This window comes from Mauremys mutica, chromosome 4, assembly GCF_020497125.1.
Source record: "Mauremys mutica isolate MM-2020 ecotype Southern chromosome 4, ASM2049712v1, whole genome shotgun sequence".
In the NCBI taxonomy this organism is placed as follows: Eukaryota; Metazoa; Chordata; order Testudines; family Geoemydidae; genus Mauremys; species Mauremys mutica.
In genome coordinates this window covers 94,320,783-94,335,456 of record NC_059075.1, presented here as the reverse complement: position 1 = coordinate 94,335,456, position 14,674 = coordinate 94,320,783, and the positions used below count along the sequence as shown (strand labels likewise).

At 46.9% G+C, this 14,674-nt stretch overlaps 1 protein-coding gene across 3 annotated transcripts in view; it reads right to left on the bottom strand.

Moving 5' to 3' along the window:
* The window catches only part of SYT9 (synaptotagmin 9), a 131,141-nt gene that overhangs the window by 2,692 nt on the left and 113,775 nt on the right, over positions 1-14,674 (bottom strand). The window contains exons 4-7 of one of the 3 annotated variants that reach the window (XM_045017173.1): positions 12,551-12,671; positions 11,246-11,417; positions 10,346-10,475; positions 9,301-9,761 (exon numbers count right to left, since the gene is read on the bottom strand). In XM_045017173.1, the coding sequence (XP_044873108.1) occupies positions 9,654-9,761; positions 10,346-10,475; positions 11,246-11,417; positions 12,551-12,671 (531 nt within the window). In that variant the 3' untranslated portion in view covers positions 9,301-9,653. Of the gene's footprint in view, positions 1-9,300; positions 9,762-10,345; positions 10,476-11,245; positions 11,418-12,550; positions 12,672-14,674 lie in introns of those variants that run through there. The other 2 variants (XM_045017174.1, XR_006579442.1) reach the window with 2 other exon arrangements.

The following is a 14,674-nucleotide window of genomic DNA, read 5'->3' as shown; positions in this document are numbered from 1 at the left end:
TGCTAACCTACTGTGCGCATCTTTTATATAGTACTGCCACCCCCAACTGTTCAGGCATCCTGAGTTGGGCACCAAAAAATCATGAGAGTTAAAATAAATAAATGTTGGGTTCTTTTTCTTTGCCTTCTGGTTTCTGAACCTTTTAGGGTGCACTCAGGTCAAATTTCCAAGCACTTTCTCAATAACTGAGCCAGCTAGAAACTCCCCCACCTCTCCACCCCCAAATGACACTGCATGAAAATCTCAGCTTTCTAAATCCCAGCAGCTGGGGCTGTAAGTAAAACACCATATAGTGTGAGAATGGCGATAAACTAATGAGAGCAGGCAATACTAAATATATAACTTTTATGTCTATAAAGGTGCCTCTTTAACATGCTGGAGATGCAGAAGCTGTGTGAGAACTTTCACATCCATCATGAGTCTCTCTCTCTCCCTCTCTGCAGGTGTTTCCCTTTCCACTGCAGCTACCAATCCTGGCACTACACTGGGAATAGGTATTCTTCTTTGAGTGCTTGCTCATATCGATTCCAATTAGGTGTGCGCGTGCCGCGTGCACGTTCGTCAGAAGATTTTTACCCTAGCAACACTCAGTGGGTCGGCTGGGTCACCCCCTGGAGTGGCGCCGCTAGAGCGCCGAATATATACCCCTGCCGACCCAGCGGCCCTTCAGTTCCTTCTTACTGCCCGTGTCAGTCGTTGGAACAGTGGAGCGCGGCTTAGCTGACCTCCACTTCCCTAGCTACTCGTAGTTCTCTCATTAATTCTTGTATATATAGTTCAGATTTATATAGTTGTAGTTAACTTTATTTGTTTATAGTATAGTTAGTGTATATAGTTCAGAGGGGTTCGGGGATTAGCCCCTTCCCCGCACCCGGTGCCAGGGCCCATGCCCGATTCACCAGGTTTCAAACCGTGCTCGGCCTGCCACAACCCGATGCCAACAGGAGATCCCCACGACTCCTGTCTTATGTGCCTCGGGGAATCTCACCTAACAGATAAGTGCCGCATTTGTAAGGCCTTTAAGCCGAGAACAAAAAAGGAGCGGGACTTTCATCTCAAGCAGCTCCTGATGGAGGCAGCTCTTACTCCTCAGCCCTCGGCACCGAGCGCTGGACAGTCTTCAACTAGAAGCACTCCCTCGGCACCGGATCACACCGGTACCGCCAAGGCCTCTTGGCACCGGCCGTCGCCTGCACCGACGTCCACTCGGCACCGATCCCTCTCCCCAAGGGCCAAGAGGCTCAAGACTCCTGCTGCGTCCGCGCCGCCTGCTCCGCAGCCAGAGCGCTCGACTAAGTCGGACCGCCCGGCACCGATACCTGCCATGGCACCGACAACATCGGCACCGTCGATTCCGGCCCCGCAAGAGCCGTCAAGTCCAGTGCCTGAAAGCTCCCCAGTGCGAGCCGTGGTTGAGCTCACTATTCCCTCCACGCCGGAGACATTTTCCACGGCGAGGGAGTTGATTGTAATGACAGAGTCTACGCTGCCTCAACCCCTGGCACCGCCAGTGCGGGTTATACAGTCGATCGGCAAGCCTGCCTTGATCAGACCACCCTCCGTCGGCACCACAGAGCGGCACCGTTCACGACCGCGGTCGCGCAGACGTTCTCGGTCCCGTCGCCGATCCAGGTCCCGACGCCGCTCGCAGTCCCGGCACCGTTCTCCATCTCGGTACGGTCGCACTCGCGGCACCGGTCAGCGTCCCATTCGCCGGCCCGGTACACTCGGCACCGATCCAGCTCCCAGCACCGCCCCAGGCACCGTGACTCTCATAGCCACTGCTGACGTCGAGCCTCGCGATCTCGGTCGACCTCCCGGCACCGCTCTGGTCGCAGGTCCCGATCTCGCTCCCGGTACCGGTATGCCTCCCGGTACCAATCCCCGGTGCCACGTTGAGCGACATCAGTTAGAGAGGGAGACTCTGCCCAGGGCTTTTCAGCTCCTCCATGGCCATCCAGACATACATCAGTGTCGTCCCACGCGGACAGTTCATACGCACAGGACCGTGATTCTGATGTGCCCACCAGAGTCTTCCAGGAGACCCAGGCCCAGGACCAGGGTCCCCATCAGTGGTCCTTCTGGACACCTTGGGCGTACCACCAGGCCCAAGGACTACCTGTGATCCCATCTCGCTCTGTCCCATCAGAGCACCGGGTGCCAGAGGCGACAGTTAGCCGTCCCCCTCCAACTGGTACGGAGGAAGCCCCGGTTCAGCCACTGGACTCCCAGATCCCACTGGAACAGGAGGTTGTCCAGGAACAAGAGCTAACGCAGGACCTGCTTGTCCCCGGCTTTTCTTCTTCCTCCTCCCCAGATGAGGCGGTGGCAGGAACGTACTCCTCGGGCCCTCCTCCAATCAACTTGAGGGCCCATCAGGACCTCCTGAGACGGGTGGCGCTCAATATGAACCTCCAAGTGGAGGAAGTCTCGGAGGTAGAGGATCCGGTCGTAGACATTCTGTTGGCTGACGCCCCCACTAGAGTGGCCCTACCGTTCATTCCGCGGTCAAAGCCAATGCTGATACCATCTGGCAGTCTCCAGCCTCTATCCCGCCCGCTTAGAGGGGAGTTGAACGCAAGTACATGGTGCCCTCTAGGGGGTACGAGTACCTGTATGTACATCCTCCCCCTTGCTCCCTTGTCATCCAGTCCGTCAATGAGAGGGAACGCCATGGCCAGCAGGCACCAGCTCCTAAATCGAAGGAGGCTAGGCGAATGGACTTACTGGGCCGTAAGGTGTACTCGGCAGGGGCCCTGCAACTCTGCGTAGCAAACCAACAAGCCCTGCTTAGCCGCTACAATTACAACACCTGGGCGGAGGTGGGCAAATTTATGGAGTTGGTCCCTCAGGACTCCCGTCAAGAGTTTGCTGCCCTCCTGGAAGAAGGGAAGAAAGTGGCGAGAACTTCCCTCCAGGCCTTGTTGGATGCAGCTGACTCTGCTGCCAGGACTCTGGCCTCGGGTGTTGCCATGAGGCGCATTTCATGGCTCCAGGTGTCAGGCCTTCCCCCGGAGCTGCAGCATACTATACAGGACTTGCCCTTCGATGGCAAAGGCCTGTTCTCTGAAAAAACTGACCCTAGGCTGCAAAGCCTAAAGGACAACAGGATCATTATGCGCTCTCTTGGCATGCACATGCCGGTGACTCAGCGCCGGCCTTTCCGTCCCCAGCCTCACCGCCCTTACCCTGCGCCTAGACAAAGACAGGACTTTGCCAGCAGGCGTGGCCGAGGCGGTTGTAGGCGACAGTCAGGGCCCCAAAGGGGCCAAAATGAGAGTCCCTCTAAACCACCAGCGGGGCCGAAGTCAAACTTTTGAAGGCACGCCCGAGGACGGCGTACCAGTTATTACCCAGGATTCATTCCCTCCCTTTTACAACCGCCTCTCCTTTTTCCTCCCTGCGTGATCCCATCTAACCTCGGATCATTGGGTCCTACGCACGGTGGAACTTGGGTACCGCCTCCAGTTTATTTCACCCCCCCCCGCCCTCCATCCTCGTCCCTCTTCAGGGACCCCTCTCATGAGCAATTCCTCTTACAAGAGGTGCGGACGCTCCTCACCATCGGAGCTATAGAGGAGGTACCAAAGGACGAAAGGAGCAAGGGGTTCTACTCCCGCTATTTCCTAATCCCCAAGGCGAAGGGAAGTCTCAGACCTATCCTAGACCTGTGGGAACTCAACAAGTTCATGATAAAGCTGAAGTTCTGCATGGTATCCCTGGGGACCATCATCCCTTCCTTGGATCCCGGAGACTGGTATGCTGCCCTCGATATGAAGGACGCTTATTTTCACGTCGCCATTTATCCTCCCCACAGACGGTACCTCTGGTTTGTGGCCAACCGTCAGCATTGGCAGTTTACAGTCCTTCCGTTCGGCCTATCTACAGCCCCAAGAGTATTTACAAAATGCATGGCTGTAGTCGCTGCTTCCCTCCGCCGCTGTCGGGTACACGTTTTTCCGTATCTAGACAATTGGCTCATTCGAGGGACCTCTGAGACACAAGTCACCCGTCACGTGGGCATCGTCAAGGACCTATTCCTGCGCCTAGGCCTGATGATCAATATAGAGAAATCCACTCTGATTCCCACCCAGAGAATAGGATTCATTGGGGCCATCCTGGACTCCAATCTTGCCAGAGCCTGCTTACCTCAGCCTCGGTTTCAGGCCATGGTAACAATTATACAAGGTTTACGGAACTTCCCGACAACTTCGGCTCGCACTTGTCTCGGTCTCCTGGGTCACATGGCTGCCTGCACATTCGTGACCAAACATGCCAGGCTACGCCTCCGTCCCCTCCAATCGTGGCTCACCTCGGTGTACCATCTGGGCAGAGACAGCATAGACATGATTGTCTCGATCCCCCCGAGCATCCTAGGCTCACTCGACTGGTGGTCGACGCCCTCCCTGGTGTGTGCAGGGATGCCGTTCCATCCGCCTCAGCCCTCGGTGTCCCAGACAACGGACGCGTCAACTCTTGGCTGGGGTGCTCACCTCGGTCAGCTTCGCACCCAAGGCCTTTGGTCAGCTCAAGAGCTGGCCCTGCACATCAAAGTCCGAGAGCTGAGAGCAGTCCGCCTTGCATGCCAGGCGTTTCAGCAGCACCTACAAGGCCGTTGTGTCTCAGTGTTCACAGACAACACAACAACCATGTTTAACATAAACAAGCAGGGAGGAGCACGGTCCTCCTCTCTTTGTCAGGAAGCCATCCACCTCTGGGACTTCTGCATAGCCCAATCGATAGACCTGGTAGCGTCCTTTCTCCCAGGGGTTCGAAACACCCTGGCAGATCGCCTCAGCAGATCCTTCCTGTCTCACGAGTGGTCGATTCGTCTGGACGTTATCCATTCTGTTTTCCGGAGGTGGGGCTTTCCCCACATAGACCTCTTCGCTTCTCGTGAGAACAGGAAATGCCAGACGTTCTGCTCATTCCAAGGCCTCTCCCCGGGCTCAATCTCAGACGCATTTCTGATGCCGTCGACGAGCCAACTGCTGTATGCCTTTCCACCATTCCCGCTGGTTCACAGGGTCCTGCTAAAACTCCGCAGGGACAGAGCGCACCTGATCATGATCACTCCAGCGTGGCCCAGGCAGCACTGGTACACCATGTTGCTAGACCTGTCAATAGCCAACCCAATTCCCCTGCCTCTTCACCCAGACCTTATAACGCAGGATCACGACAGACTTCACCACCCAGACCTGCAGTCCCTGCACCTCACAGCATGGCTGCTGCGTGGCTAAACCGATCCGAGTTACGTTGCTGTGCCTCAACGTACTCCTGGGTAGTAGGAAACCTTCCACTCGATTAACATATCTGGCCAAGTGGAAGCATTTCTCCTGCTAGTGCGAAATGCACAATATTACTCCCACCGAGGTACCGATCCATTCCATCTTGGACTACCTCTGGTCTCTCAAACAGCAGGGCCTGGCGGTATCTTCATTGAGGGTGGACTTGGCAGCCATCTCTACCTTCCACTCAGGGGAGAGTGGCCGCTCCATATTCTTGCACCCTATGGTTTCTAGGTTCCTCAAGGGCTTGGAGCGCTTATACCCCCAAGTTCGCCGCCCCGCCCAAACCTGGGACCTCAACCTGGTTCTAACCAGACTTATGACTGCCGCATTCGAGCCGCTGGCAACCTGCTTGCTGCTATACCTGTCCTGGAAGACAGTTTTCCTCATAGGCATTGCATCGGCCAGACGAGTCTCCGAGCTTCGGGCTCTCACGGTGGACCCACCGTATACTGTGTTTCACAAGGACAAGGTGCAGTTGCGACCACATCCAGCCTTCCTCCCTAAGGTGGTATCTGCCTTTCATATCAACCAGGGTATCTTCCTTCCAGTCTTCTTTCCGAAGCCACACTCATCGCGACGGGAGCAACAATTGCACTCCCTAGACGTCCGTAGGGCGCTCGCATTTTATATCGAGCGGACAAAGCCCTTTTGTAAAACGCCCCAACTCTTTGTCGCAGTGGCAGACCGAATGAAGGGCCTACCTGTCTCCTCCCAGAGGATTTCATCTTGGGTGTCGTCGTGCATCCGTACCTGCTATGACTTGACCCATGTTCCATTGAGCCACCTCACTGCACATTCCACCAGGGCTCAGGCTTCTTCTACTGCCTTCCTGGCTCATGTACCCATCCAGGAGATATGTCGCGCAGCTACCTGGTCCTTGGTCCACACCTTTGCCTCACACTATGCACTGGTCCAACAGTCCAGAGATGATGCAGCCTTTGGCTCAGCAGTTTTACATTCTGCAACATCTCACTCTGACCCCACCACCTAGGTAAGGCTTGGGAATCACCTAATTGGAATCGATATGAGCAAGCACTCGAAGAAGAAAAGACGGTTACTCACCTTTATAACTGTTGTTCTTTGAGATGTGTTGCTCATATCCATTCCAAACCCGCCCTCCTTCCCCTGTGTTGGAGTAGCTGGCAAGAAGGAACTGAAGGGCCGCTGGGTCGGCAGGGGTATATATTTGGCGCTCTAGCGGCGCCACTCCAGGGGGACCCAGACGACCCACCGAGTGTTGCTAGGGTAAAAATCTTCTGACAAACGTGCACGCAGCGCGTGCACACCTAATTGGAATGGATATGAGCAACACATCTTGAAGAACAACAGTTACAAAGGTGAGTAACCATCTTTTACAGTGGGTAAGTATGCACCTGTCTGATTTGCATTCCAAGCAGGGATGCATGCATTGACTTGCCAAGGAATCAAAATATTTCTCTTACAGGACCAAATTCATTGACCCCCATGGGAGTTTTGCCTGAATAAAGAGAACAGGCCTGAAATGATGTTCATGCATGACAGACTAGAATACTGTCACAGTGCCACAGGCTTGCTGATACCAAGGAGCCGCTCAGACAGTTTTTGTTGAAAGTCTAACAAGACAGAAACAGACTGACACTTTTTGCAAATTTTGTATTTGCAAAATACTTGTATTTGCATATGCTCAGTTGCAAATCCAAAATGCCTAATGAACATGCAAGATGGTCTGTGGACACAAAGGAAAGTGTGACTATGCATCAGGCATTTTGCTCAGACAAAAGTGTACACAAGTTTGCATGTGTATGTTTTAACATTAGGGCTTTTACTAAATCCTTGAAATTAAACTATGCTGGAAAGGCTTTAGACAGCTAATTACATGCACAACTGAAGATATAGTGAAAGTAGCTTTTTATCTCAGTGGCTCTTGTTCCTGGATGTGGATTTCTTAGTGTGGTACTGCCCAGTACTGTGATCACCTTTCAAAATTTGTCAGCAATTACCACACAGTGGCATCTAGTTATTTCCTATGCAAATTATAGAGAAAGCTCCTATGCATTATCTGTTGGTAAATTAATTTAAAATAATAACTGTGTGGGTGTTATGGTGCAGAGCCACCTTTGATCTGCACCTATTTTATACAGAGATGAACAAATCTTCCTTATTCAATGTTACCTATATAACTGAGACAGCTGTTGAAAATGGATCTGCAAAGAGCAATGAAGATTTACAGGCTACATAAAATACAAACACAATCCTACTTATTCTCCTTCTTGCTGAAGGAACATCGTGTCACTAAGATTGCCGTACCTGTCTCATTCTTGCCCTACAGACAGTAGCTCCTTCTTTAGTTTCTTAGAATGTAAGGTCTTTGGGGCAGGAGCCATGTTAACCTGGATTTTTGTACAGGGTGAGAGGGGACACCAATCCTTACTGATACCTTGAGGCATGACCACAATATAAATGTATAATGACAATCACTCTTGAAGAAATGTATTTGCAAGAATATCCAGTACAGCATTCATTTTTTTTGTTTGAAAAAATATTGAATATAAGAATGAAACTGGTTGCTGCACCCAGCTGCAAATCACACTGCTTGCTGATTTCCATTGCTATCAGGCTTGCTATTAAAACCAAACTACTTCCATGAATCTCTGGAAATGGGCATGAATGTGGCTCACCATCTGAATTTGGGCAATGCTAGTATCCATACCAGTAATTCGTAGGTACCACCAAAGGCCTCTGGGTGTTACTGTTACTCGCAGATTCTAGCTAAACAAACCACTCTTCACATAGTTGAAACATTTGTTTGAAAACTGAGGGTCCTATTCAGCAAATAGTCAGAGTCTTATGGCTCTGGACACAAAGGCTCTAGAAGCTTCCAAAGCTTAGCCATCACTGAGCCTAATCCTGATTCAGGACCCAAAATGATATGTTGTTTGTATAAATATTTCTCTGCACATCTTGGATGCTTTGGGTACCCTCCCCCACTTGATTCTTGGGAATTCCAAACATATGCCTCTTTGTAGCTCAGGTAGATGTAAAGTGACCCACATTAATGACTGCTGAAGGACTCAACTGAGCATATGCTGAGAGAATAGGGATGTCAATTAGATTCTGACAGCCCTTTCTTTTCTATGGACAAGACCTCTGCAGCCCATTGCCCTCAAAGAGAGAAATATGGGTTTGATGTAAGGGCATGCATAACCTCTGCTAACAGACATTGTCATACTGGTTTTCAGTGCTTCACGAGGGTTCTGTCAAGCCACTCGTGTCATTGCTCGACTACAGTTAAGAGCAAGGTGCTCAGTTTTCCAAGCCCAGCTAAATCGGAGCAAAGCACAATTTTGGCACTTGCCCGTCATGAAAAGGAATAAAGTGCCATTGATCATGTATTCAGCTTCTCAGTAAGCCCAAAGCTTTGTGTGCTGAACTTTGCCACCTTGCTTGGACTGTTTCCAGGTGCCATTATCTTCCACTCCATTCATTCAGGCAGTTTGTGGGCGCTCAGAGGTCCCAGACATGCAGACTGAACTGCAGTGGGACCCATTACTAAACATGATCAGTCATGGAGATGTGGTCCCAGTAGGATACTGCTATCATTGTACAGGGGCTTCCTGGTACTTGCCAACTGTCTACTGAAGCCATCTATGGTTGACACCTATAACTTAGCAAAACTGCCATATCACTGTAAGCATCCACAATTACATTCTAATCAATACAACATACATAGAGAGGCTGCCCACTAATCATATCTCTGAATAACTAATGGGCATCGTGGCTTGGCTCCTGGCTAGAAATATCAATATGGCAGGCCTTCCCATCCTTCTGCGCTGAGGGTTAGCATGCTATACCTCTACCCCGATATAACGCTGTCCTCAGGAGCCAAAAAATCTTACCGCGTTATAGGTGAACCCGCGTTATATCGAACTTGCTTTGATCCGCCGGAGTGCACAGCCTCGCCCCCCCAGAGCACTGCTTTACTGCATTATATCCGAATTTGTGTTATATCAGGTTGTGTTGTATCGGGGTAGAGGTGTAGTTGTTAAACAGGCTACCATATTTATATCCATAAGCCTCTGGAAATGGGTGTGAACATGTGTTGCCATCTGAATTTAGACAATACGTGTAACAATAAAAGTAATTCCTAGGTAACAGCAGAGGCCACTGTTACTGTTTGTATTACATTTGCCTAGATTAGAGCTACATGATGGTAACTTTCAGAAATCAAGATATAGCTGTGCCTATGATGAATTTTTGTGTCTCATGAATCAGGATTAGTATTCCCTGGGGAGGGAAGGGAGTGAGGGGGAGGGGTTAGAAGGATGTCTGTACCCCTCTGGACTCTCTGCGGAATGGCCCCTGAGGAAATGGCTAAGAAAGAGATCAACAGGAATGCCAAATTTCTGCTGAATAGGTTAAAAGGGTGAGGAAGCCTCTTCGGCAGCCATCCATGCGCAGAAGGCCCGCATAACATTTCTGCTGAATAGGGCCCTAAATGAAGACAAAAGAAACATAGGAAGCCAATCGTAACTTGAAGAGCTTTTCTGATTTTGCGGTTTCTTATTTTTACATTTGCTAATCTCCAAGGACATTTTATTATTTTCGGTGCAATTAGACATCCCTTTGGACATGCCAATGGAATGGAAATAAAGTATTACAAGAGAGTGAGTCATATTTGTATCTAATATATAAATGTAAAACATCCTAACTATTTATTTAATTATTCCTTAACAGCTCTAAACAGATGGATATGGTTTAGCCAATATACAGTGAAAGTTACTCAAAGTTTTATATGTTATAAAAATCATCCTATATATAATGCCTGAGTTTTAAGTTATATATGTATATTTTAAAAGTTTGAAGTATTTTACATCCCACTAAAACTGATAGGAGCTGATTTTATGTCCCTGCTACTTCAGGCACACTTTAAAAACAGGAGTTTCAAAGCCCTTTTCTGGGTTTAGTCTACAAATGTAGATCATGCTATTTTGTTCGCAAAGATTTTATCCATCTTCTAGTTTCTCATTAAAGAGCTTTCACAATTCAAGTAAATACGCAGGAAATGGAAATCTTACCTCTGCAAGCGGATGCCAATGAGCAATCGGTTTCCGAGGATACGAGAGCATTTCATTCCAGTGGTCCCGGCCTAGACTCTCTGCATCGTTGCCTATTTGACACACTCCAATGACCTCATTGTGACCTACACTGTGAAAATGTGCCATAATATTTTTTTCTTAAAATTTTACATTTGAGAACAAATATAATTTAAATTCGTTATAACAGACAATGATCTAGGATGCTGGGAAAACTTGATGAGCTACACAACACAGGTTTGAGCTTCATCCCTTTCTTTCTCACTAACAGAGATAATATACCAATAATTTACTCTTTTATATCATGTTAGTTCACACTGTGTGTGTGTTGGTTTTTATGAAGTAAATTGACAGTTGAACTTTTATTTGTCTACACTCCAATTTTAACCAACAGAAAAAGAGAAAAATAACTATACATCATACTTGTTCTGACTCCAGCCCACCCAAAGCATCTGACATGTAAAGACTACTATGTGAAATGGGATATCTGAACAAACAGTACACCTATTCCAAGGCACTTATTTGCAAATAGAATATACTGTGGGCCACATTTTCAGAGGAAATCTGAGTAATTAATATGCGTACAAATGGCCATTCAGCGTGCAAACTGTTCATTTGGACAGGCTATCATTACAATTCTAGTAAATATGTATGCAAATGAGGCATACAAAGTTATGGATGCAATTCTGTATCTCAAAAACTAAGACAGAAATGCTGTTTGATGGTACAGGGAATTGTAGCCCTCTGCTGAGACCTGCATGACAAAACATTTTTAATCAATACCACAAACTGAGAGAAAACTATGAGAATTTGTGCCAGCTTTTTACAATCTTTTGCCTCGTAAAATCTTGCATAGTAGAGTAACAGCTACAGGTATCTCACCGGTCATAATCCATAACTGCTATTGACAAGTTAATTTGGTCAATGTTTTCCGGAGGGACATCAAAGACTATGGCTTCATTGTAAACAGGATTGAGGGTATTCCTCTTGGTGGAAGTTTTCCTTTTCTTTAGGCGCCTTCCCTCGCACATTAAAGAAACCTTCACGTAGGGATCTGTGTGAATCATAATAAGCAGTTTTGTTCATTTAAAAATAAACACAGATGGAAAGCAAATGGAGTAACCTTTAATGTATGCCTATATCTATATACATAATTTATTCACCAGTACCTAAATTAGAATCTGAGCTCCTTCAATAATGAAATGCCTGGGAGGCGCTGGCAGTTAAAAGGTCTTCCTGGTTGAATGACTATAATGAACAATTAGATGTTCATTCAGGAAGCTGGGTTTTTGTATTGTGTCTTCTCAAAGAATGTAAAAATTTCCATTATGACACAATGTGCATTCTCGTGTTTGTAACAGTCTGTGTAATTGATTACATCTATAGCAGAAGTAGAACCCGGACACAATCAGATAATGTGGTCAGCGTTAGTGTTTGCTGATATGGAATTAGTTATGTTAACACTTTAGAAGTATAATAGTTTGAGTGGTGTACAATTATTGTTTTCTTTAGAGGTACAGTTAAAGCTGTGGGTGTAATAGAAGACTGCCCCACTTGGGGCACCTGTTTCATTGTAGCTCCTTTCTGACAGTACTATTACTCCTCTCCCCCTTTGCCAGTGGATTGAAACAAGGCATCTGTGACCCCTCTGTAGCAAAATCCCAAACTGGTTTCATTTTGTTTTCAATACCGACCCTGAAACTAGTTGCTACAATGGACCAGTGGGCTTCATAATCTTGGCTCAAGCATCATTTATATCAGATTAATGGCTGTTGAGCTTCTCCATTGTCAGTGTTGGTTTATACTGTACCCAACATAAACCCCAACAAATAGCAGGCAGTGCAAAATTAAATTCTGTGGTTACAGTCTCAGCATGGCCACCTCCAAGTATTTAAAAGCCAGGCCCCCGAAATTCTTGAGGTCTTTACAATAATAAACTTTGGGTTCTTTTAAATTGCCTTCTAGTTTTTGAGCCTTTACGGTTCACATTTTTTAAGCTTTTCTTTGCAACTAGGATGGCTAAAATCATTTGTTAATGAAAGAACCTTCCGTAATCAAATAACTCCAAAGAAACTGTGGTTTTAAGAAAAACACCAAATATCAGAGGAGTTGGAAACACTGTATCATATCTTTAATTCAAGGGGGAGAAGATGAAATTGTAATGTTGGGCATGAAAGAAATTCCTACCTGATGCTCCTGTTATGTCCATTGCCTTTAAATTCCTAGCCTTTATTATGGTAATAGTTAACCTGCCAGCTGTTGGAAGGTAGCAGAGTGAGAACATCAAGTCACCAAGATCCACATTGTCCTGTAAAAAAAAAAAATTTGTGAAACAATAATAAAACTCTCTCTCTCTCTCTCTGCCTAGAAAGGCACAGAGTAACTAATGATAAAGTATGTGTATTTAGGAAACTTAATTCTCACTTGCAAAGCACATGGCAGGAGCTGCTCAGTTCGTAGGCAGAGTTTTGACACCAGCAGTACCATGAGTTGTAACTCTCATTACAATTTCGTAGCAGTCAGTAGTCAGACAGGAGCCATGTCCTAGTGGTAAGAACAGGAGTAGGTACCTGGAGATCTTTGTTCTACTACTGACTAGCTGTATGATGTTGGACAAGTCTCTGGAGCTCTTTATGCCTCAGTTTCCCTATTTGCAGGGAATTTACCATAACAGGGTTCATGGGAGGAACAGCAAATTGACAAGGTAGGATAAGGTTTCATACAACTGCCCAGGACTTGTCAGGCCAAACATTGTAGTAGGGAAAGTCGGTGAAGGGAGCACCATCAGAGGTTAAAGTAACCTGGAGTAGGAGATAGTGTAACTCTCCCTCTCCGCCAAAAGCAGAATGAGAACTTTCCTCTCTCTGGTTTGCAGGAGCAGCTCTCCCCTTTCAGCCCTTCCTTCTCCTTAGCTGGTGCAGTGACTGCATCCCTTTCCTGGTCACACATAGCAGTTCAGTGGCAGTTCAGGTCTCCTGAATTCCAGTCCAGTGTCCTATCCACTACTTACACTGTCCCCTTCTATCTTTTTTTCTGTCTTGCAATGACCCTGTCTTCCCCCTTAGCTTCTTAGCCCTTTAACTTGTTATAGCTGACCTTTCAATTTAAAAAGGTCATAGAGTAGTTTTTAAACTAAGAGCTGGGGGAAAGCCGACAGGTGCGGAGGAGCACATGGTTCAGACAGTGACATCCCTTAGGGGACGATCTATTAATGGAGATTTTCTATGTCCTAGTAAGGAGGAGAGGGTGGAAATACAGGTAGGATCTGATGAGAATGAGTCAAATGAAAAAAAGTCCCATTCAATTACATCGTGTAATGGCAGACAGCTAAAAAGTGACAAGTTTTTAAAGTGCTTATATGCACCAATGCTGTAAGTCTAAATAATAAGATGGATGAACTAGAGTGCCTAATATTAAATGAGGATATTGATGTAATAGGCATCACAGAAACTTGGTGGAATGAGGATAATCAATGGGACACAGTAATACCAGGGTAAAAAATATATTGGAAGGACAGAACAGGTCGTGCTGGTGGGGGAGTGGCATTATATGTGAAAGAAAGCGTAGAATCAAATGAAGTAAAAATCTTAAATGAACCAAACTGTGCCACAGAATCTCTATGGATTGTAATTCCATGCTCTAATAATAAGAATATACATCTCTGCCCCGATATAACATGACCCGATGTAACACAAATTCTGATATAATGCAGTAAAGCAGCATTCCGGGAGGCGGGGCTGTGCGCTCTGGCGGATCAAAGTAAGTTCAGTATAACGCAGTAAGATTTTTTGGCTCCCGAGGACAGCATTATATCGGGGTAGAGGTGTAGCAGTAGGGATATATTACTGACCACCTAACCAGGATGGTGATAGTGACTGTGAAATGTTCAGGGAGATTAGAGAGGCTATTAAAATAAAAAAACCTCAATAATAGGGGATTACAGCTATCTCCATATTGACTGGGTATATGTCATCTCAGGATGGGATGCAGAGATAAAGTTTTTTGACACCTTAAATGACAGCTTCTTGGAGCAGCTAGTCCTGGAACCCACAACAGGGGAGGCAATTCTTGATTTAGTCCTAAGTGGAGCACAGGATCTGGTCCAAGAGGTGACTGTAGCTGGACCGCTTGGTAATAGCAACCATAATATAATTAAATTTAACATCTCTGAGATGGTGAAAACACCACAGCAGCCCAACACTGTAGCATTCAATTTCAGAAAAGGGAACTAAACAAAAATGAGGAGATTAGTTAAACAGAAATTAAAAGGTGCAGTACCAAAAGTGAAATCTCTGCAAGCTGCATGGAAAC